This window comes from Schistocerca gregaria, chromosome 6, assembly GCF_023897955.1.
Source record: "Schistocerca gregaria isolate iqSchGreg1 chromosome 6, iqSchGreg1.2, whole genome shotgun sequence".
NCBI lineage: Eukaryota > Metazoa > Arthropoda > Insecta > Orthoptera > Acrididae > Schistocerca > Schistocerca gregaria.
In genome coordinates this window covers 406321125-406346910 of record NC_064925.1, presented here as the reverse complement: position 1 = coordinate 406346910, position 25786 = coordinate 406321125, and the positions used below count along the sequence as shown (strand labels likewise).

The 25786-nt window shown below is 42.5% G+C and overlaps 1 protein-coding gene across 1 annotated transcript in view; it reads left to right on the top strand.

Annotated features, from left to right (window-relative positions):
- LOC126278897 (uncharacterized) overlaps positions 1 to 21859 on the top strand; it is a 52904-nt gene extending 31045 nt beyond the window's left edge. The window contains exon 2 of the mRNA XM_049979172.1: positions 21535 to 21859. Coding sequence (XP_049835129.1) covers positions 21535 to 21859 — 325 coding nt within the window. The remainder of the gene's footprint in view (positions 1 to 21534) is intronic.
- Positions 21860 to 25786: the final 3927 nt, after the last annotated feature.

Genomic DNA, 25786 nt, shown 5'->3' with positions numbered 1-25786 from the left:
ACGAAATAGTAATGCCCACTGTAACGGACGCTGGGACTTATTTCTACATTGTAGGGATCAGTGGGGATTATAGTCGCAAATATACATTTCTTGTGTTGATTGTTGCTAAATGGCATTATCTGACGCTTTAATATTTCTTTTTTGCAAGAGAAGTAGGTACTGTTTTAATACAGTCATTTTCCATAACAATAATGAAGTAATGATTACCAAGAGCAGTCCATCTGATAGCAGACAAAGCACTTGCAAATCATGAACGTGGATTGTTGACCAGATGGTAAGACTAATTTCTGTTGTAAGAGATGGTCAGAGAAAGATGAGGGATTCCTTCAGGTTCCCCATCCAGAAGTAATCAACTACTACAATAAAAAAAGATGGTAGAATGAAGCAAAACCAGTCCAAAGTTCCAAATGTTACGTTTTCATTCACTTGGTGACTAGTATATACATGTACCCGCTGTAACTGTTCGTTCCACGTTTTTCATATCTTCCTCAATGCAATTTTTGACTATGTTTCGATGATCTGAAAATAGGTCTCGCCGCGCAACTAGGCATCGAGTGAATAAAACAGGAAAATTTGCAACTTTGGGCTGTTTTTTCGTTCTACTGATTAACGGAAGTTGCTGATCCACAGCTACTCCAGCATGCTGAAAAATAGTAAATATGAAATTGGGTGCCATTGTCCTGATTGACAGGCTCATGAGTTGTTAAAGTATCTGCACTGGAAACAGAAACTGGGCTGTAAAACTGTTTTCCTTTTATAGATCTGGGAATTCTGAGTCAAAGAAAAGTATCCTTCAGTATGTCGATTTCAAACTAAGAATCGCAGAGTGTTTGCTAAGTTGCCAGGAGGAACAACGTTCCAATGAAGAAGATGAGGACTGGACTCCTGAAAGGCGAAGACTGTTGTCCTGATAATCACGTTCAAATACTGTTGCCCACTTGTCAGAAATATTTGAGCTGAAAAATAGCATGAGATTCAGAACGCTGGCTGCACGAAGAAATCAAAATAAAGTGCCAAAGATGTTCAGCTTTCCTCTAACATCACAAGAGATCTGTTTTTCAACCATTAGAAATAAAATTGGAAAAACCGTAAGCGGATTATGATACAAGTGATATCTGACTAACAAGACTGTACTCGTATTTTGTTAAGTAAACTATCAATAAAGTACTTTTTTACATTTTTCGTTTTCTTTCTAATGCTTACTTATAGGTCATCATGACCCAGCGCCCATTCTGTGGACACTCCTGAATAGCATGACTGTTTTTTTTTAAATTCTAAGATTTTTGTGGTTTCCCTGCCCCTATCTCCTGTTTGACGGTACGTAAGATCAGTTTAAAACAAATTCTTGATAACTGCCGCCAGGCTTCAGGCGGCTACAGAGTTGTTCCCGTTATGTTTGGCTTCCGAGGACAGTGCCAGTTATCAAGAACTCGAGAACTTGGTGTGAAGTAATGCAATCCGCAAAGCTAAAAGAACTTTCTACACAAAGAATATTTGATTATCTCATCCCAGAAGGTGTGTGGTACTCTCGAGACAGAAACTATATTGTAGAGTCTCACCTCTCACGTATTTTCACTGAATATTCGAGAGTATATTTTTGATGTGTATACACATAATAAGAATTAAACTTGATAAATGATGTGTAACTCGATCAAAGAATATATGAAGTGAATGGTGGTTTGCTTGTACATTCTATTGAATCACCCCTAGCGGCTCATATTTTCTCTGAAAATGGAAATACGTAGTTGCAAGTACTTCTAACGACAACGTTGCACATGTGGCGCTACACCTTTCCATGTTTGTCGTACACACACACACACACACACACACACACATATATATATATATATATATATATATATATAAACACGCACACATTATAAGGTGAAAGGGTAATTTTTAACACCTAACTTAATTTTTATGTCGAGAACTCGGTTCTGCTCTTCAACCCGATGAATTTGATACCCCAAAAGCCATACTTTGCTTACAGACAAGTTATTTGCATAGTGCAGAGAATAATTAATTAATGCATGGCTCATGTGAACTCGATACTAACAAAATCAACCTAATTTGGGTGCTGATAGAGAAGTGGCGCTTGTGTAGTAGTGGGCTGAAGTGTAAGCGAGGCTTCGCAGCCCACCCGGGCACAGCGACACGGAACTCAAATCAGGAAAGCCAAGAACCAGTGAATCATCGCCAAGGGAGATCACATGGGGAAGCGACGCATGGGCCGCAAGTGGCATTTTTGGCGGAAACAACCGCACAATGCTGAGTCACCGTGGGACGAGTCTTCTGATGCACACCTGAGCTGAAGTAAACACCTTAAAGTAGCATGGGATTCGTTTGGATGGCCTCAAAGGAGAACATATCCCTCCCATTTACACGGAAACGTAAGAACACAGAAAGCTCGTCATCAGATTTGACATAAAAAATATTCACGTGACAGTCACATGTACAGGTCGCGAGACCCACACCTACTCTGCAAAACAAAAAGGTGCCCAAGGGTCGATACATCCGCTGCCGACACACTATCACGGCCGCCCTTATCGCCGCACTCGGCACAACGTGAATACTGCGTTGTTCAGGCCCTAAGTGTGGGAGTCACGAGAGTGCTTTCACTTCAGATGTGTTATAGATTGGAGATTATTTGCTTAGTTTTTTTCATTACCTCGTGTCCATGTTAGCCACATACTGCGCTTGTGTTCTCGGGACATTCGGCAGATAGACGATACTGTCCAACCACAATAGAATAGTCAGTGTCAAGTCAATTGTGTGGTTTTATAACACTATAATATAACATTTTTTGGGCTGTTTTTTGTGTTCGGAGTGCTTGAAATTAAATTAGTATTTGTTTTTCTCTCGAGGTTATGCTACTGTAGAATTGTTTTGGTAAATTTTCTTGGTTTTTATCTTGCTTGATGTTAGGTTCATCAAGATTTTCTTGTGTTAATTACGGGATCTTCCTAACTACAGGACTGATGACCATATATGTTAAGTCAAATAGTGCTCAGAGCCATTTGAACGAATCCTAACTACATATGATTTTCCTTTAGCGCCAAAAAAAGCAACCTGAACACACTGTGTACCGTGAATATCATAATAAAAATATTTAATACAAATAGTAGTTTGTTTGATTGCTCTAAAGTAGAGGTTCCCACTTCCTCTTTTAGATATTTTACGCAATGTATAACAGCTATTATTCTGCTGTCTAAACGTAACTGTGTTTGGGATCTCCTTACCTGGCAGTGCCGGGGTTCACAGGCACTTTGAACTTGTCAGAGCTATCTGTGCGTGGTAAGTGGTAAGAACAGGTAATGTCAAACGGGGCGAGTACGTTAGAACACACACAAACACACGGATAATTATTGATTGGTGAATCCATAGAGTGTTGAGTTATTGTGATCGTTTCATATCTTTGGTTACTGATAATAACTTGACACCAGTGCCTGTGAGTTTAATTTGTACACCACAGCACTGAAGATGATCACTATGTGATTGAAAATCGATTTTGCTGTTAATAAACCGTCAATATTACGGCCAACGCTGACCTTTTTCTAATAAACGCACGGATAATCTCTTGTTCCCTATGCAGAACACTGCAGCCGCCATCAGCAAATCGGATGGAGTAAAATGAAGTCAAATAGAGAACAATAGTGTCGACGATGTTCGTATATATTTTTTTGCGATTTAAAAAGAACTCAAGTGAGTGCACTGCAAAGAGTGCTTTTACGTGGCAAGATAATGAAAGAGTGGTATTTCAGAAATCAAAACAAAAATAGCTCTTTCTCTTAGACAGAATGCATTTGTTTGTACTGCACTCATATCGATCGAAGTCTTCTCCAATTTTTTTGTACAGTCCGTATGGCATTGGACAGAAAACTGGAACAAGGGATGACGGTTTTGTACCCTTGATAGGCGGCTGTACATCTGTTAGTGTGCGACTGTATAGTTAATCATCCTTAAATCTCAACGCCATAGTCTAACGAAATCCAGAATAATTTCGCGCTTCTTTGTTCAGTAAGCTACAGGAGATGTGTCTATGTCTGTATCAAAATCGAAGGTATTTTGTTTCACGTAATTGCCTTGTTGACGAAACATGCGGTCGTTCCCCATGCCAAAAAACTATGTGGTACTACAGAAAATTTCTTTCTCTTCTATGTAACTGTAATAACAATAGTGGAAGTATTAACATGAAAGTCAAACGGGTGCAATGGCGTTATAATACCTTCTTGTTATTCAGATAACTATATTAAGATAAATGTACATTAATCGTGAAATTTATAGGTCTTCTAAGAATGATGCACTGGCAAGTTACTTACTGTTCGTTACCTACGGTTCGTTTGGGTATGATGGTGCTTTGAAGAAGTGCAAGACATACCGACAGACAAGTTACTTAAATTAAATTTCCTTACGAAAGTGTCTTAAATGTTTTTCGCGAAACTTTCTTATCCTCAATGCCGTCCATAAATTTTACGAAAAGTGTGACATACGGGTGTAACGGAAATTAACGTTGATATATCCTACATGACCGTGGATTTCAAACGCCGCATGAAAGGAATTTCAGACACCATACAGAATTTTGAAAAGAGAATATACCACTACACAAATTTCGTTTAAATGACTGCAAACAGAGACAAGTTTCACTCAATGAAAGATTTTAAATCAACACACACACACATACACACAAACACACACACACACACACACACACACACACACACACACGCACACGTATGCACACTATCATAATCACACTTATTTCCTGTGCTATGGTGTCAGGGATTAACAGAAGCGTCCAGAATGTGAAAGTACAAAGTATGTGTAGCTGACGCTGCACACAGAACCCTTGAAACGTGCAACACAAGATTCTGGAAGCAACAATACGGCTGCTGATTTTTATGGAGTATATTTCTTTATGTGTTACTTAGATAAGAGTGTGAATCATTATCTCTTTGTCTAGTGATGAAGCCCCTACATATTCTATTACAGAAAATAACTACAAACAAATTATTTGCTTATCACTGAAACGAAAATTGATATGTTAGTGTGTCTTTATCATTCCCGTGAAGGGTGAGTAGATTTTCCTACAATGTGATTTTGTGAAGGTCAATAACAATCGAGATGTAGAGCCCATCGAAAGAGTTGATTTGCAGTACTGAGTTCTGCTGTTTAGAAAGTGAATTTCCAGTATATAACGCCCAGTTAGATGTTACACAATGGCGTCTACATAAATAATGAAAACTAATTCCTTTTCCTCTGAGAAAATATCCCACAGATTAGTTAGTTGCACAGCCCATGTTCCATACGTCTTTTGAACGATTGTTTTCATTAAAATGATGTGGAACGAGTCAATCTGCAGGAGATATATGCATGATTACTATTAACAATAATTATTTATTCCTACTCATGCAGCAGGAAACATGTATCCCCATTATGTGTTTCCGGATCGCAAACATTTATGAAATAATTTCTCATGAAGCACCAAAAAGGCTATCAGATCAGGTAGAACTCCATTTTGTATCACAGTTTTCTTAATGTTACAGCCAAGGAAATAGTCACACCACTGACAATAATCGAGAATAGTTAGGAAGCAAATAGCCGCTGAACGAAACACCAACATGTTTATAGTAGGACTTCAGACAAAAAAAAAGGAAAAGTACTCGTCTCGTTTCTAAATAACTGTACACGAACATCGCCTACAAACAAGGAAATAAAACAGGGATGCCTGATACGGTCCTCTCGCCGTACGAGAGAAATTTGTTCGCTCGTTTTTTTTATCATCTTATTTAATAATTCCGAATGGTTTGATGCCGTACCTTATCTCTCACGCTAAAACAATTGATTGCTGGATAAAGGGATTTGTGGAAATGGAAAGAAGAGTTATTATTGTCATGCAAGGAAATTAATTATTTGTTTACTTATTATTTGTTTGCTTTTCTGTTTTAAAAAAACAATAACCTCCACTTTTCAGAAGTGTCTGATGCAGCTGCAAAGTATCATAACAAATTTAAATATGGAGAAATATTGCATTACCTTCTCTGTCTACATGTATCAGCCTTGTATACAGTGCAAAATTTAAATTTTTGTACCAAGGAACTGAGTCGAACCATCAGATTGTTAGTGATAGCGAAAGCGGACCCTTATATAGACATACAATAACGAATTAGCGAAAGGGCGCTTTCCATAACTTCCAAATCACAGAGGGACTAGCATGATAATTTCTACACTATTATTCTTTAAGGTAGAAATTCTAAATTTCACCTTATCCTCAGGAGTCCTTCTCGACTTCGGCCTAGCATTATCAGGAGACGAAAGAGTTCTCTTTCGTTTGGGGAAAACATCATGACCTGATTGTTATAGCCAGAAGCACTACCAAGAATACACCGGAACTTCTTATGCACAATACATATAAGTGAGCTCTGGAAGTCGGAACGTCAGACGACACCCTCAAGAATGTTATCCTGCTTCAGCCAAGAGAATTTCAGAAATACCTGGTGTATATTTTGTTGCAGCTTCTCTAGTTCTTACTATTCTGTGTAACTGGGTTCTTGGTGTGTGTCACGTATATATATTATCCAAAACTATGTCCTGGGTTCGACGTCACTTTCACAATCTCATACACAGTCTCACACACACACACACACATAAAATTTCATGTCTTTTCTTACTCTTTCTATCTTCAACATTTGGCATATTCGTCGTCTTGTATCACATAAGTAAAATTAAATTTTTTATACGTTTGCAAGAAATTTTTTTTCCGTTTACTTACACTTTTATGACTGTCCTTCCCTGTTATACATATCCTCAATTACACATATTTGTTGTGTTTTTAGATTGCCTTAGTGTTTTATGCAAATTACATTTTAATCATATCTTACGTTTCCGTTGCATTATTCTGTATCTCTGTCTGTATCTTACTCTCGTCCTATATCTTCTCGCATATATTACCAATCCAGGTTTGTTCTAATTTTGAATACAAATTCATTTGTGTTTGTCTCAGGTTTACAATTCACTCTCTTTAACACATCTGTCTGCTCATACCACGTTCATTCATTCAGTTATTCATAGTTATTTTATGAAGACGCCAAAGTAACATGCCCGATAAGAAATTGCATTTGTATGCACGAACATAACAATTTGAGTTTTCTTAGGCAGATATCCCATGTGTTAATCTCTCTCCTCCCCGTTTCCATCACATTCGCAATTATAAGTTCATTACAGTGACGTGAAGCACCTAATTTTTATGTGGACTCTCTCCCTCTCCTCCCCCTCTTTCTCTCTCTCCCATACACAAATGCTCATCACACATGGAAGTATTTTTCCAACCATCCACTCTTCCTTTCAGTTCAATAGAACTTCATTATTAAGAATTTCCACCAGTTTCTCTCGTCCTGTTTCATTCGCTACTTCCCATTCTTAAGGAATTTTCGCATATTTACACTGTACAAGCTAAAAGTGTGCGTCAAACCCATTATAGGTTTCTCGTTCTCGCCTTTTTCTCAGGTGACTACTAAATACCACATATTTACTCACAGTATGTGTATCTCACGTAACGTGTATCCACAGGACATGTGGCCTGTAGTTGAAGAAGTGTCATGATGATCTCTCCATTGTCAAAAGATTCCGGAATAGTCCCCCATTCGGATCTCCGGGAGGGGACTGCCAAGGGGTAGGTTACCATGAGAAAAAGATTGAATAATCAAGGAAATGATAACGTTCTACGAGTCGGGGCGTGGAATGTCAGAAGCTTGAACGTGGTAGGGAAACTAGAAAATCTGAAAAGGGAAATGCAAAGGCTCAATCTAGATATAGTGAAGTGAAGTGGAAGGAAGACAAGGATTTCTGGTCAGATAACTATCGGGTAATATCAACAGCAGCAGAAAATGGTATAAGAGGTGTAGGATTCGTTTTGAATAGGAAGGTAGGGCAGAGGGTGTGTTACTGTAAACAGTACAGTTCAGTGACCGGGTTGTTCTAATCAGGATCGACAGCAGACCAACACCGACAACGATAGTTCAGGTATACATACCGACGTCGCAAGATGAAGATGAACAGATAGAGAAAGTGTATGAGGATATTGAAAGGGTAATGCAGTATGTAAAGGGGAACGAAAATCTAATAGCCATGGGCGACTGGAATGCAGTTGTAGGGGTACGAGTAGAAGAAAAGGTTACAGGAGAATATGGGCTTGGGACAAGGAATGAAAGAGGAGAAAGACTAATTGAGTTCTGTAACAAGTTTCAGGTAGTAATACCGAATACCCTGTTCACGAATCACAAGAGGAGGAGGTATACTTGGAAAAGACCGGGAGATACGGGAAGATTTCAGTTAGATTACATCATGGTCAGACAGAGATTCCGAAATCAGATACTGGACTGTAAGGCGTACCCAGGAGCAGATATAGACTCAGATCACAATATAGCAGTGATGAAGAGTAGGCTGAAGTTCAAGACATTAGTCAGGAAGAATCAATACGCAAAGAAGTGGGATACGGAAGTTCTAAGGAATGACGAGATACATTTGAAGTTATCTAACGCTATAGATACAGCAATAAGGATTAGCGCAATAGGCAGCACAGTTAAAGAGGAATGGACGTCTCTAAAAAGAGCCATCACAGAAGTTGGGAAGGAAAACATAGGTACAAAGAAGGTAGCTACGAAGAAACCATGGGTAACAGAAGAAATACCTCAGTTGATTGATGAAAGGAGGAAGTACAAACATGTTCCGGGAAAATCAGCAATACAGAATTACAAGTCGCTGAGGAATGAAATGAATAGGAAGTGCAGGGAAGCTAAGACGAAATGGCTGCAGGAAAAATGTGAAGACATTGAGAAAGATATGTTTGTCGGAAGGACAGACTCAGCATACAGGAAAGTCAAAACAACCTTTGGTGACATTAGAACCAAAGGTGGTAACATTAAGAGTGCAACGGGAATTCCACTGTTAAATGCAGAGGAGAGAGCAGATAGGTGGAAATAATACACTCCTAGAAATGGAAAAAAGAACACATTGACACCGGTGTGTCAGACCCACCATACTTGCTCCGGACACTGCGAGGAGGCTGTACAAGCAATGATCACACGCACGGCTCAGCGGACACACCAGGAACCGCGGTGTTGGCCTTCGAATGGCGCTAGCTGCGCAACATTTGTGCACCGCCGCCGTCAGTGTCAGCCAGTTTGCCGTGGCATACGGAGCTCCATCGCAGTCTTTAACACTGGTAGCATGCCGCAACAGCGTGGACGTGAACCGTATGTGCAGTTGACGGACTTTGAGCGAGGGCGTATAGTGGGCATGCGGGAGGCCGGGTGGACGTACCGCCGAATTGCTCAACACGTGGGGCGTGAGGTCTCCACAGTACATCGATGTTGTCGCCAGTGGTCGGCGGAAGGTGCACGTGCCCGTCGACCTGGGACCGGACCGCAGGGACGCACGGATGCACGCCAAGACCGTAGGATCCTACGCAGTGCCGTAGGGGACCGCACCGCCACTTCCCAGCAAATTAGGGACACTGTTGCTCCTGGGGTATCGGCGAGGACCATTCGCAACCGTCTCCATGAAGCTGGGCTACGGTCCCGCACACCGTTAGGCCGTCTTCCGCTCACGCCCCAACATCGTGCAGCCCGCCTCCAGTGGTGTCGCGACAGGCGTGAATGGAGAGACGAATGGAGACGTGTCGTCTTCAGCGATGAGATTCGCTTCTGCCTTGGTGCCAATGATGGTCATATGGGTGTTTGGCGCCGTGCAGATGAGCGCCACAATCAGGACTGCAAACGACCGAGGCACACAGGGCCAACACCCGGCATCATGGTGTGGGGAGCGATCTCCTACACTGGCCGTACACCTCTGGTGATCGTCGAGGGGACACTGAATAGTGCACGGTACATCCAAACCGTCATCGAACCCATCGTTCTACCATTCCTAGACCGGCAAGGGAATTTGCTGTTCCAACAGGACAATGAACGTCCGCATGTATCCCGTGCCACCCAACGTGCTCTAGAAGGTGTAAGTCAACTACCCTGGCCAGCAAGATCTCCGGATCTGTCCCCCATTGAGCATGTTTGGGACTGGATGAAGCGTCGTCTCACGCGGTCTGCACGTCCAGCACGAACGCTGGTCCAACTGAGGCGCCAGGTGGAAATGGCATGGCAAGCCGTTCCACAGGACTACATCCAGCATCTCTACGATCGTCTCCATGGTAGAATAGCAGCCTGCATTGCTGCGAAAGGTGGATATACACTGTACTAGTGCCGACATTGTGCATGCTCTGTTGCCTGTGTCTATGTGCCTGTGGTTCTGTCAGTGTGATCGTGTGATGTATCTGACCCCAGGAATGTGTCAATAAAGTTTCCCCTAACTGGGACAATGAATTCATGGTGTTGTTATTTCAATTTCCAGGAGTGTACATTGAAAGCCTCTATGAGGGTGAAAATTTGCCTGATGTGATAGAAGAAGAAACAGGAGTCGATTTAGAAGAGATAGGGGATCCAGTATTAGAATCGGAATTTAAAAGAGCTTTGGAGGACTTACGGTCAAATAAGGCAGAAGGGATAGATAACATTCCATCAGAATTTCAAAAATCATTAGGGGAAGTGGCAACAAGACGACTATTCACGTTGGTGTGTAGAATATATAATTCTGGCGACGTACCATCTGACTTTCGGAAAAGCATCAACCACACAATTCCGAAGACGGCAAGAGCTGACAAGTGCGAGAATTATCGCACAATCAGCTTAACAGCTCATGCATTGAAGCTGCTTACAAGAATAATATACAGAAGAATGGAAAAGAAAATTGAGAATGCGATATGTGACGACCAGTTTGGCTTTAGGAAAAGTAAAGGCACGAGAGAGGCAAATCTCACGTTACGGCTAATAATGGAAGCAAGGCTAAAGGAAAATCAAGACACGTCCATAGGAATTGTCGACCTGGAAAAAGCGTTCGACAATATAAAATGGTGCAAGCTGTTCGAGATTCTGAAAAAAGTAGGGGTAAGCTATAGGGAGAGACGGGTCATATACAATATGTACAACAACGAAGAGGGAATAATAAGAGTGGACGATCAAGAACGAAGTGCTCGTATTAAGAATGGTGTAAGACAACGCTGTAGCCTTTCGCCCCTACTCTTCAATCTGTACATCCAGGAAGCAATGATGGAAATAAAAGAAAGGTTCAGGAGTGGAATTAAAATGCAAGGTGAGAGGATATCAATGATACGATTCGCTGATGACATTGCTATCCTGAGTGAAAGTGAAGAAGAATTAAATGATCTGCTGAACGGAATGAACAGTCTACTGAGTACACAGTATGTTTTGAGAGTAAATCAGAGAAAGACGAAGGTAATGAGAAGTAGTAGAAATGAGAACAGCGAGAAACTTAACATCAGGATTGATGGTCACGAAGTCAATGAAGTTAAGGAATTTTGCTACCTAGGCAGTAAAATAACCAATGACGGACGGAGCAAGGAGGACATCAAAAGCAGACTCGCTATGGCAAAAAAGTCATTTCTGGCCAAGAGAAGTCTACTAATATCAAACACCGGCCTTAATTTGAGGAAGAAATTTCTGAGGATGTACGTCTGGAGTACAGCATTGTATGGTAGTGAAACATGGACTGTGGGAAAACCGGAACAGAAGAGAATCGAAGCATTTGAGATGTGGTGCTGTGGACGAATGTTGAAAATTAGGTGGACTGATAAGGAAAGGAATGAGGAGGTTCTACACAGAATCGGAGAGGAAAACACTGATAAGGAGAAGGGACAGGACGATAGGACATCTGCTAAGACATCAGGGAATGACTTCCATGGTACTAGAGGGAGCTGTAGAGGGCAAAAACTGTAGAGGAAGACAGAGATTCGAATACGTCAAGCAAATAATCGAGGACGTTCGGTTGCAAGTGCTACTCTGAGGTGAAGAGGTTAGCACAGGAAAGGAATTCGTGGTGGGCCGCATCAAACCAGTCAGTAGACCGATGACAAAAAAAAGTGATTTTCATGACGTACTTCGTTTCCATGAAGTCGCAGTCTCCCTTTTTATCGTGTGAATATACGCACATTTATCTTCTATCGGAGTAACTCCTTTAATACACAGTTTCTTTGATGTTGAGTCGGTCATTTTAGTTCTGTTGTTTTCTGAGTGTCATTCCTCACAAGGGTGCATTTGTTTTGCCGCTGATATTTCACAATTCGCCTCCACGTTAATACCACACCATGTTAGTGACAAAACTGAAAATTTAGTTAAAATATGAATATTAAGAATTTAACATTGAACAATGCTTTTTAAGAGAGTTTAGTAACTCAGATAAAAGTCGTATGAGCCTGAAAAAGTGTAAAGTTGATGCACATGACTGTCTAAAGCATTATCATTTTCTGACATTGGACTGCATAGTGTTTACTTGTACGAACTTCAGTATTTGTTGAACATTGAGACAGTAGTTCTCGTAGGATCCCCAAAATTCCTAAAGCGTTTATGTGAATAAATTCACTATTATTCCTAAGAACCCCTATCTGAGGCAGATGATCACCTGGCAACAAAGTATTAGCAGGCCATATGAGAATACTTACTCTGTGCTAAGGAATGTATAACTGCTGTAGAGAAGACTAAATTGCATGGAACCAGTTCACGAAGAAAATCCCTGAGAGCACCTGAGAGTCATGTCAAGTCCTCAAACTTACAGGTCCATAACAGCCACATAAAGATACATGAGTAGCTACAGTTTTGTGCAGGCTCTGTTTTCAACTAAATTTCTAGAATTTATCTATCTGATGCTTGCCACAGAAATTACTTAATCACTAGCATTGGCTTTGATGCAACTTTTGTGACTGCCTCTTCTGTCATCTCCGTTGTGAATTTAAGTGTCATTGTATTTCTCTTTTATTGCATTTCTACATCTGCTCTCCCCCACTCACTTATTCGCTCATTCACTCACAGATCCAGTATCTCTATCCCTCTCACTCCCTTATCATGTAGTAGCATTCTTGACGTTGAAATGAACCCTTGCAGACTATATGCACCGATTTTGTGCACTCTGTTTCTCTCTGAGCCTACTTCTACTGTGCACAATTTGTAACTTTTGGCCCAGTTCTTCTTCACTCTTATATTCGGTCAGTATCCAAGAATAATTTTTTTGCTTCTAGGATGAAAGTTTTTTTTGTGAGTTTTCGCTTTGAGATTACACTTTTTATCTTCCATCCATCTAAGTCTATCTACTAAATTGTTTCGTTTGAACATATGTTCTTAACATTTATGTTGCATTTCATTCTTTATATGTTTACCTCCACAGTGACACTTTAAATTAAGTTATTCCTTTCCTCTCATTTGAGAGATGGTATAAAAATCAAAAGAAGTTTGCAGATGAGTCGACGTAAGTCGATCCCTGACAGGTGCTGGGTTTGGCAACTTTGCGGGCCTATATCAGCCAATAACGTAACGTGTTTTCGTAAACGTCTCTATAGAACAGAGTTGTCACAGCTCTATAGACGGTTACTGTTTTATCATGCAACCTTTAGGGCTTAGCAGTTGAAAGTTCGCAACAGCGCTGAGAACTGTCAGGAACCTTGTTACTCCACTTCGGCTAAGGTAGGTACTTCATGTAAAATGCGGTTGTGTCTGAATGACAGAAGTGTACTTATTCAAATACAGCAGAGGACAGTAACGATTTCTGGCGTAGTAAAATATCTGTCATACCATATTTAACCGGCACATTCTCAAGCGGGATATTAATGAACTGCAGCGAGACTTCCGAAATATGGTGCCATAAATTCAGTAGAAGATAATCGAAGCTTGGAAAAATGGTCTGCAGTACGCTATATTTCAAGGTTCGAATTTCAATATGATTCACTGAATGTTAGCTGGGAAAAATGCGACGTGTTATTTACGAGCTGCACAGAGTTTGTCATATGACAGAATGCGACCACACTTCATAGGAGATGATATTTTGTGTGTTAATTTGTTGTATCAATATACCATATTTGTGATTATAATGTAACAAATTAGGAGTGGAACTGTTGCACGTCATCCATTCGGAGTTTTATTCTGTGGTTCTTTATGGTATTGGCTATTTGGAACTCATTGTTGCAGATCATCTTAGATGTCAGGAATTGAAAATCCTTGGACTCGGCTTAATAATTACTTTTGTATTGAGAAACGCCATTTTCTTGATTTATAGTTCTAAACGTAGTACTTGCACGTACTTACTACTAACTCGCTCTGGTTTCGTATGGGTAGCCCTAAGTATCTATGATTGGACGACTTCTCTGGCATAGAGGCAATAAATTATAAGCACAAACTTTTTTCGTGAATCAGTATAGCTCTTAGTACAAACCATATCAGGATCTGTACAGTAGTTCCTGAGAGCAGCCTCCACGTTTAGACAGAAAAACTCAGCGTGGGACTTTATGTTTATAAGAGTTTTCAAATTGGGAATCATGTTAGGATACGCGATTGTGTTGATGAATCTCTAGTCGCGACTGTAATTCCCCAAGTGTTTTCATTTTCAGATGCATTGCGCACCGATATTTCGCAGTCTGATCAGTAGCAGATTTGCAATTGATAATGAAATAAATATTGCCAGCAAGTAATGTTGTGTCATTAGCTATCGTGCCATGCGTATATCTCGGTGGCATCAGTAAACAAAGGCTAATATTTATAACACCGATTTTGAGATACAATGCAGTTAGTGGTAGCGATACACGTGACAACAACAGCAAAGAACCACTATATTGGTGACGTATGTGCTAGGAAAGAATCGTGGTATAGCACGAAAAATTTTACAAATTGTGCTAACAGTAACAAAATTAGAGAGTAATACTGTCCTTACCAGGAAATACACGCGTTTCTCCTTTTTTAACACTCTCCAGTCGAGCCTCAGTGGCTGGTGCAGACCCCCAGCATTCATACACTTTTCCGACTTCTTTATGTGGCTCCTGTTTATAAGACGGAGGATTCAAGCAGATCACCGTGCGTTTCAGAAATACTGGCATTGATTTCAAAATCTTTATCGTCAATTTTGGAGCCAGATTCTTCAAGCAGCCTTAGAAGTTCTTCATCAGCCACACTGAGTCCCATCTTACGATAAACTTTTGCTGTCGAGATAACTACGCAAGCTCGCTGCAACAACGAATGTTCTGGAAGTGAATCCGCCTGTAACATGTTTTTCAATTTACGCGCTTTGTAGAAGCAGGGACGTCCATTTAGCGGCTCTCCAAAGTACTAAAAGAGCGAACAACTGATTTCAAGCCATCAGTACTCCAAAATACTGCATCTCTAAGTAACAACTAGGATATATGCTCTCGGAAACTCTTCGAGCGCCAACACTCAGCTAAGTCACAAAGCACATATAGTCTCTTCGAGCAGCCACAAAAATGTATTAATCATGTTAGGAGCATAAAGGTAAAAAAAGAACATATTCAGTGCAGATCTCCAGCGCATTCCGTTCTGAGCTGATAGTAAAGAATGCCATGGCGGTACCTCGTGGCAGACTTTCGGTAGCGGTACCTAGCACCAGTCTGGTGCTTGAGCTTTGTGTTCATTCTCCACTAGATGGTAATGTCATCGTTTTTGCAGCGCCAGGTCACTTTAATTCGTTATAATACGGCCAATTTACATAAACTATTTATGAACTGTGTACACAAACCTTCCTCATGAATCAGTCTATCTCTTGTTGATAACCGTATCGAAGCGCCTACAGTAGTTTCTGAGATTAGCCCAAACATACAGAAAGCAGCCATGTGGTGGACTTTAATTTATATAACTATCTATAATAGACAGAACAAGTCCTTTCCCAAGGTGGCTTCCGTCAACTCCCCCTCCCGGATGATGCCCTCTCTCCCTCCATTTATCCCTCCTATCAACTCTGATCCTCATCTCCCTCTCCATTCCTATGTCCTTTCCCTGGGCTTGATCTCCCCCTCACCCCTTACATCTTGTTTTTCCCCACTTACTCTCTCTCTGCCTACCTTCTACCCCCTCTCCCCTGAGTCCTTTTGCATTCCCCTCCTCTGCTTTCCTCACTCAGTCTCACGTCTGCCTAGCCCCCCCCCCCCCTCTTATGAGTCCTTGTCCTCTGTCAGCTCCTTCCGCCCTTTTCTTTCCCATCATCTGTCCAGGTTCTCCCCTGCCTGCCCTCAGCTGTGGTGTGTCACATTTATACCAACTTTTTAGTGCAGTGTTCAAGTGAGGGTTCAGTGTTGTGCATCTTTCCGAAGTCTTGCGAACAGAAATCATGCTGTCGCTGGGTGTGATTTTTATATCCCTTGCGAACAGAAACCAGAATGTCGTCATGTTTTTTAATTGTCTGTCTATTATTTTACCTGTCTGCTTCCTGTGTATTTTATTTGCATCACGAAACCTTTGTTTTATGTTTTATGTTCCACAATTTTCCGCCATTTTACCATTTAAGTCACAGAGTTTATCGCCTGCTTTTTGTATTTATTGTCTACATTTTTTCTGTAGGCTGAAGAGCGGCGTACTAAGGTGCTGCCAGCCCGCCCCCTTTGGCGGGTATCGAAACTCAATAAAGGAAAAAAACGGAAGAAAGAGAATAAGAAGAAGAAGGAGAAGAAGAAGACGAAGAAGAAGAGGAAGCTGCTATGGTCCCAGGTTCGAATCCTGCCTCGGCCATGGATGTGTGTGATGTCCTTAGGTTAGTTAGGTTTATGTAGTTCTAAGTTCTAGGGGACTGATGACCACAGAAGTTAAGTCCTATAGTGCTCAGAGCCCTTTGGATTTTCAAGAAGAAGAAGAGGAGGAACACGTATGTGTATCCGAAGGAACATTGCATCGAAATATATAGACACTGTAAAAATACCGACACTGCCCTACCGTATTTCATGCCAAAGCAAGGCACCAAGTGGCAATAGTACGAATTGTATGCGAACACTATGGGCCGTAGACGCTGGAACATACGGAAGTTTGAGTCTGGCCGTGAGTCTTGCAAGGATAGCCAAAGTGGTTAAGACGAGCGTTCGCGTAAGGCGCGAATACCGTGTTCGAGTCCGTGTCAGGTACAAATTTTCATATATTGCTAGTAAATTGTACAGCCAGAGTACAACCGAATTCTGAATTTTGCGAATGCATTTCACAATTTAATACGACTGTCAATCGTTAACAGTGTGTGTTCCTTCTGACATGCATGTATGTCTGAAGGAACATTGCATCGATCTGTACATACACTATAAAAGACGAAACTGTTCCACCGTAATTTACATACGGTACATGAACTATTATACCGTGTATAATGACAGTAAATATACACACTGCACAATGAACAGTTTTCTATAGTAATTTCATGTCGGACGCGTTTCCTGACAGGGAACCATCCCCGGCGTTCTTTAACAGCTTAAACTAATGGTTATGTTTCTCTATGCTCCGTCCTTTCCACAACATTCGTTACAGGGTGTCACGCTTCCTGGGCATCCCTGCAGCAGTGGTACCTTACCTAGCTTCTCCAGCTTGAACATACAACTCTCAACGGCAGCCGCGGCTCCCTTTCTAGCCTTATGATTTTACATTGGACAGACGTGTCTCCTCTCCCTCGCCTTAAGGAGGGTAGGACGTCAAACGCGCCGACTTGGAGCAGGAGAGGCACCACAGGACATTTCAATTTCCAGTGTCTATACTTTTCCAAATAAATTCATAAAACTTTGTCAGCATGACCAGGAAAGATTCAGAATTCACATTCATAGCAGTGGAAGTCCTAAAACATAACGAAGTAATTTTTTTTACGTGTGAAATTTCATCATTTTTTTCATTTACTAATGGCGGCGTTTGTTGCAATAGGTACACTTTTCTTCATAAGTGAGAGAGATTCTTCGATGAATTTTGCACACCATACAAACCATACTTAAAGGTGTATGAAACTCTAGAATTTTTCAAATCTATTAAAAACTGTGGTAAAATTGAGGTGATTAACTATAAAATTTGTGTTTTGTTATAAACATAAATTAAATAAATTCTAGGGTTTGATACACATGTGAGTGTGGTATGTATGCTGTGCAAAATTCATCGAAGAATCTCTCTAGCTTATGAAGAAAAGTGTACCTATAGCAACAAATGCAGCCATTAGTAAGTGAAAAATTGATGAAATTTCACACGTAGAAAAATTTATTTTGTTATATTTTCGAACTTCCACTGCAATGGGTGTGAATCATGAATCATTCCTGGTGATGCTGTCAAAGTTTTACGAATTTATTTGTAATCGTATAGACACTGGAAATTAAAATGTCCTGAGATGCCTCTCCTGCTCCAAGTCGGCCCTTTTGACGTCCTACTCCCCCCCCCCCCCCACCCTTAAACATCCCGCGAATAGGCTGCCACTGGTCGTCATTCTATTATAAAATAATTAGTACTTAGTACACTACTGGAAATTGAAATAAAAACACCGTGAATTCATTGTCCCAGGAAGGGGAAACTTTATTGACACATTCCTGGGGTCAGATACATCACATGATCACACTGACAGAACCACAGGCACATAGACACAGGCAACAGAGCATGCACAATGTCGGCACTAGTACAGTGTATATCCACCTTTCGCAGCAATGCAGGCTGCTATTCTCCCATGGAGACGATCGTAGAGATGCTGGATGTAGTTCTGTGGAACGGCTTGCCATGCCATTTCCACTTGGCGCCTCAGTTGGACCAGCGTTCGTGCTGGACGTGCAGACCGCGTGAGACGACGCTTCATCCACTCCCAAACATGCTCAATGGGGGACAGATCCGGAGATCATGTTGGCCAGGGTAGTTGACTTACACCTTCTAGAGCACGTTGGGTGGCACGGGATACATGCGGATGTGCATTGTCCTGTTGGAACAGCAAGTTGCCTTGCCGGTCTAGGAATGGTAGAACGATGGGTTCGATGACGGTTTGGATGTACCGTGCACTATTCAGTGTCCCCTCGACGATCACCAGAGGTGTACGGCCAGTGTAGGAGATCGCTCCCCACACCATGATGCCGGGTGTTGGCCCTGTGTGCCTCGGTCGCATGCAGTCCTGATTGTGGCGCTCACCTGCACGGCGCCAAACACGCATACGACCATCATTGGCACCAAGGCAGAAGCGACTCTCATCGCTGAAGACGACACGTCTCCATTCGTCCCTCCATTCAGGCCTGTCGCGACACCACTGGAGGCGGGCTGCACGATGTTGGGGCGTGAGCGGAAGACGGCCTAACGGTGTGCGGGACCGTAGCCCAGCTTCATGGAGACGGTTGCGAATGGTCCTCGCCGATACCCCAGGAGCAACAGTGTCCCTAATTTGCTGGGAAGTGGCGGTGCGGCCCCCTACGGCACTGCGTAGGATCCTACGGTCTTGGCGTGCATCCGTGTGTCGCTGCGGTCCGGTCCCAGGTCGACGGGCACGTGCACCTTCCGCCGACCACTGGCGACAACATCGATGTACTGTGGAGACCTCACGCCCCACGTGTTGAGCAATTCGGCGGTACGTCCACCTGGCCTCCCGCATGCCCACTATATGCCCTCGCTCAAAGTCCGTCAACTGCACATACGGTTCACGTCCACGCTGTCGCGGCATGCTACCAGTGTTAAAGACTGCGCTGGAGCTCCGTATGCCACGGCAAACTGGCTGACACTGACGGCGACGGTGCACAAATGCTGCGCAGCTAGCGCCATTCGACGGCCAACACCGCCGTTCCTGGTGTGTCCGCTGTGCCGTGCGTGTGATCATTGCTTGTACAGCCCTCTCGCAGTGTCCGGAGCAAGTATGGTGGGTCTGACACACCGGTGTCAATGTGTTCTTTTTTCCATTTCCAGGAGTGTAGAAAGCGGATGCAGTGGGGAGAAGTGAATAATAAACAATCATTGCGCACGCAGATTTAAAAGCTGATCATTCAGAATGTCATGACTGTATATGTAAGAACGTTCCTTTTGTTTGGTCTTCGGAATGTGACACTGCTTTTTTTAAGCTAAAATTTGCTTTGTTGAGTGATTTCTGTTTGATTCCTTTTGATCCCTCCAAACCAATTTTGGCTGTCGATGCATCTTCTCACGGCATCAGAGCCGTCCTCTCGCACCGCATTTATTCTGTCGATCGCCCGATCGCTTTCGCATCTAAGTTACTCAATTCTGCCCAGCAAAACTATTCTCAAATCGAGAAAGAAGTTTTAGCTATTGTATATGGAGCGACAGTTTCATGATTTTTTTGTACGGCCGCAAGTTCTATTTGGTCACCGAACATAAGCCTTTGACGTCGTTGTTCCACCCGTCAAAGCCAGTTCCAGCTCGTACAGTACAAAAGTTGCCTCGTTGGTCTTTGTTTCGTCTAACTAAAATTACGAAATTTTAGTTTTGGCCTACAACCCAGCATGGCAATGCTGATGCTTTGTCTCGTCTACCTATGGGTCCTGACGAAGTGTTTGATTCTTCCGAATTGTCATTCATATTTATTGATTGGCAAGATAAGGAATTAGCTGATGGTTTTCCGGTGGGTTTTCGTCGCTTTGCTGCTGCGACAGCCGCCGATGCTTCCCTGCAGATTCTTTTTCAGTATATTCGTACTCAATGGCCTCCATGTGCTATGCAGATTCGTGATCCACTTGTTCGACGTTACTTTGCGCAACGTCACAACTTGTCTGTACACCACGGTGTTACCTCGTTAGGAACTGACAATGATCAGTCTCGTGTGGTTGTACCTCGTTCGTTACAGTCGGAAATCCTCCGATTGCTGCACGCTGGTCATTGGGGTATAGTGCGGACGAAGCAATTAGCGCATTGTCACTGCACTTGGGTCTGCATTGATAAACACATTGAGAATTTGCTTGCTAATTGTCGCTCTTGCGCGGAGCATCAATCTGCTCCCCGCCAGCGCTTCTTTGCGTGGCCGACTCCTACTGCGCCTTGGCAGTGCATTCATGTTGATTTTGCGGGTCCTTTCTGGGACACCCGCTGGTTGACGGTTATTGATGCGTACAACAACTTTTGTTGTGCTATGTCTTCTACTAATCTGCCAGTACTGTTCGGCCTTTCACATCTATGTTCTACATTGAGGGCCTTCCTGAAGTTATTGTTTCCTACAACGGCCCCCAATTTGTGTCCTCAGTTTGAAGCGTTCTGTTCTGCTAATGGCATTTACCATCTGATCTCAGCCCCGTTCCACCCCCAGTCGAACGGTGAGGCTGAATGCTTTGTGCGTACATTTAAATCGCAGATGAGCTAGTTGCGTTCCACACACTCACGAGCGCGCACTATGGACTTTCCTTGCTTCACATCGCTCCCAGCTGCGCGGCACCTGTTCCCCAGTGGAATTGCTACATGGCTGTGCCCATCGGTCGCTCCTGTAGCTATTGCACCCACTACAGCGCGCTCCCACTGCTTCGCATTGGTCTGGCTTGGCGCCGCAGGATTTGGCGTTGTATCGCGTTTTCTCTGGCAGGCAGCGCTGGGAACAGAGGCGCATTCTTCGTCGTCTTGCCTGTCTTATTTGTCATTTCTGGTCCCCCCAGCACTGTCAAGAGACACCACTGGAACCAGATCCATTTGTGCTTTCCTCGGTTTTCTGCCGATGGTTGTTTTCCGGCAGGTTTGGAAGCTTCGTGGCTCCACTGCTTCAGCCCACAACTCCACCGACGGCGCCTCCGCCGCTCTCGCCTCCTCCGCGGGCGCTCCTGCCGTCGCCGTCGCTGCCGGTCCAGTCTCCTGCACTGGACGGGCGCCTCTCGCCAGCGCCACAGCCCCACCTCCGGCCACCGCCATCGCCGTCGTCGCCACCGTGTTCCTCCGCGGTGCCAGAACCGATGGACGCTGAGGCTGCCGTCACGCCATCGCCGGCGCCACCGCCGTCACCCATGGAGATCGTTGCTCCACCTCCTCATCCGAGCATACACAGTGGCGGTGCGCGGCCCTGATTAGGTTTTGCGTGGTGCGTTTTCTTTTTCCCCTCGGGAGCAATTCGGGGTTGCGGATGGGCAGCAATCCCTGGCAGTTCTGCTGCCCCCACCTCCCCCCTCAGTTGTTCCGCCCCTGAGTCACTCCACCCGCCGTCGGAAGCACTACTCGAGGATGGTGCGCCGTTTCAGGTGGGAGTTGTGTGGTATCGATAGCTACGATGCCATGACGTAGGTACAAGTTCTTAGGTTGGCCTTTCGCGGGCAAGTGCTCTACCAACTGAGCTACCCACGCACTACTCACTTGAATACCGTTAATATTCCAGGAGCCTTTATTAGGCTTAAAGTTATAAAATCTGCTTCCACTTAGCTTGTTGCTTAGCTGCGTCTTCTCCATTTACCAATTCCGCTAAATCACACTTTACATCACCATGACAAAATATTGTTATAACCGCGATACATTGAACTAAGTAGAAGTTTGGGATCCTCTAGTGAGGTGTTCTGAGGCTATAGCGTCGATAATGATTCAGCAGATACCTCATGGGCTTGTGTTATCTAGTATCTTATTCTCTGATTTGATCCATTATAAATTGTTATGAAAGCCGGTGTCTGTGAAAACAATAGGTTTGTTTATAAGTAACTCATCTGATTGATACCAGTCACGATTTTCTTTATTTTATTTTTTGCACGACGCGTTTTGGTAAGTGATACCCGTTTTCAAGTGCGTTTTTTGTGTTTGTTATGTCATTCCTATGTGATGTTGTCGATGTGTGAGATTTTGCTTCATTTTGTTGACTGTTTCCTTATGGTCCTTTTGTGCAGAGTACCACACACACTTAACATCACACACAACTTTTGCACTTTAAAACTTCGAAAACTTTTTCATAAACAAAACAGTGATACAGGTGTTCTTACAAGTAATCAACAGAGATGACATTATAGGTCTTCCACAGAATATATGTTTTTGAACAGAGGTTATTTACCTTAACAATTTGGATCATAATTTACTGATGTCAATTTTACAATTGTGCTTATTTCTATGTGTTACTATTTTTATTTAAGTATACTATCGGAACATGTGAAGAAATTCACCGATTCGCTTTCAAGTTGTCATTTAATATTTTCTGTAATGTGAATATATCTGTAGTTCTTCTAGTAAATCCATTTTATGTCCTTTATTTGGTAAGTGGAGTACTTTGACATTTTGCTCTATTTTTCCAATTGGGTGTTCTGTATTATGTACATGTGTTTGTGTGGCTGATGTAGAGAATGTGTGTGTGTGTGTGTGTGTGTGTGTGTGTGTGTGTGTGTGTGTGTGTGTGCGTGTGTGTGTGCGTGCGTGTAGGCTTTCGTCAGCTCTGTGTACCTGGTGTTGAAATTTCGGATTGTTTGTCCTAGGTAGAACATGGAGCATGTGACCTTGTATATTCCAGAGTCTGAGTATGGATCATGCTTACACTTTATATTGTGAATTAGTTTTTGTTGTGGTTTATTAAATGTAGAAAACCCAATTCTTACTTCATGATTTTTAAAATATTTGCAATCTTCTGAGGTACATTGCACAATGTATGGGATACTAGGTATACATTTTTTCTCGTTTCCTTCTGTGGTGCAGTTTGTACCTATGCCTTTCTTCACTGTCTCTAGAATTGTGTCAACCATGGAAGCATTGTACCCATTGGCAACTGCAATCTTCTTCACTGTGTTTATTTCTTGTTGCACGTTTTCTTGGTTCAGTGGTATTTGAGTTGCCCTATTTGGCATTGACCTGTATGCTGCCTGTTTATGGATATTTGGGTGACATGTGGTTGCAGGGATTGTGGTGTCTTAGGTCCAGAAAGTTGATGCTTTTATTTTGCTCATGTTCCACTGTAAATTTAACTTTTTCGTGTAGATTACTGAAGTAATTTAGAATGTCTGATGTCTTTGGCATCCCCTTTCACTAACGGTTGTGTGTCATCTACATATCTCCTATAAAATGGAATTTTCTTTTGCCAAGGTTCTTGGCTGTTAAATAATTTTTGTTCTAAGTGATTTATGTATGTCAGCTATCGTACCAGATATACATGATCCTACTGCTAGGCCGCCTGTTTGTTTATATATGTTGCTATTAAAAGTAAAGTTGTTGAACTTAGGGTTAGCTGAAGGACTTCCATGAATTCAACAATTTCTGTGTATGAAAGTTTCTTGTGTTTCCTAAGGTTCTTTTGTATTACAGTTACAGCTTCTCGTATGGGTATGTTTGAGTAAAGTTCGGCGATGTCAAGTGATATAAATTGAGCATCATGGGAGAGCTTTCTGGTTTTTGGTTGCTTAGCTAGTATCATGCTGTTTTTTAATGGAATATGTCGCTTCATATGTATAATTTTTCATCGGTATGTTATTCAGTTTTGCTAACCGTCTGAATGGCGAGCTATTTATAGAGTTGACCGTAGGAGATATCCGATTTCAACCCTTGTGTATTTTTGGCTGTGCTCTTAGGCTTGGTGCTTTTGGATTCAAGCATGTAAGGTATTTCTTTTCAGTTTCTGTCAGTAGGAAATGCGTATTCTTTAGCTATCCCCTAATTTTATATATATAATGTCTGCGTGTGTGTGTAGAATCGAGTTTATGCTTAAGTTTAAGTTTTATTTCTTACCTGACTGCAGCATTAGCAGAACAACCAGTGGGAACTTTCATACTTAAGGAATCGGGGAACATATCGCAGAGTTGTCTTCTATGGCAATGAATGGAGTACTTTTATGAGCTCTTTCACTGTATACAATTCCTCAGGAAGGCGATAATTGATATCTGCGTTTTTATTGTATGAGGTTTATGAATGTCTTAAAGAATTATTGTGTGAGTGTTAAACGGAGAAGTTATTTTCTGACAAGTTGGGCCGTTTCACAGTCAGAAAGTGTGCGAGGGCAAATATAAGCTCCACGTTCTGGTTCTGATGAGCCAGTTGGGACTGACAGACAGTCGTGTCATTCTCCGCCAATGGCGTCATTGGGTGCGGTACGAGGCCCACGAGGTATACGAGTCCTGCAACGAACTAGTGGTACCACACTAGTGGCTTGTCAGCCGCACCTCTGGAACGTTCCGCTCCATCCAGGGTCCATGGGAAATCAATATGTAATTGAAAAGGCGTGAAGGGCTCACGGGAAATCCGTCAGTAACTGAAAAGCTGTGCTGACGAGAGCTTGTGTGTATTTAAATGCGCGATCAAGAATTATTTAACGCGTCTGAAATAGTTAAACCCCACCGGAGACGACTGCTGGAACTATTTAAGACCTACGGTGTTATGTACTGTGACGTGCGCGCCGTGGCCTGTTTTACTCGTGGGCCTTGGTGTGATAAGAAGGAGCGTGTGTCGCCACACCACCCTCCCGGCCGGAGACACCTTTCTAGACCTTGAAGGTGCTGCTTCTCACTCAAGTAGCTCCTCAGCTGGTTTCATGAGGCTGAGTGCAGCCAGTTCCAGTCCTCCCACCAAGGATTAGAGATTAGATTAGATTAATACATGTTCCATAGATCATGAATACGACACTTAGTAATGATGTGGAACATGTCAGGTTAATAAAAGATGTCTGTACAAGATTTTACATTACACAAAATATTGCATGACACTAATGTTTAAGTTGTTGTTTTTTCCCTTAATTTATATCTAAAAATTCAGCCAATGAGTAGGAGTTGTCACTTAGAAATTCTTTCAATTTATTTTTAAATGTTAGTTGGCTATCTGCCAGGCTTTTGATGCTGTTTGGTAGGTGACCAAAGACTTTTGTGGCAGCATAATTTACCCCTTTCTGTGCCAAAGTCAGATTTAACCCTGCATAGTGAAGATAATCCTTTCTCCTGGTGTTATATCTATGCACATTGCTATTACTTTTGAACTTGGTTGGATTATTAACAACAAATTTCATAAGTGAATATATATACTGTGAGGTTACTGTGGGCTCCAGCAAT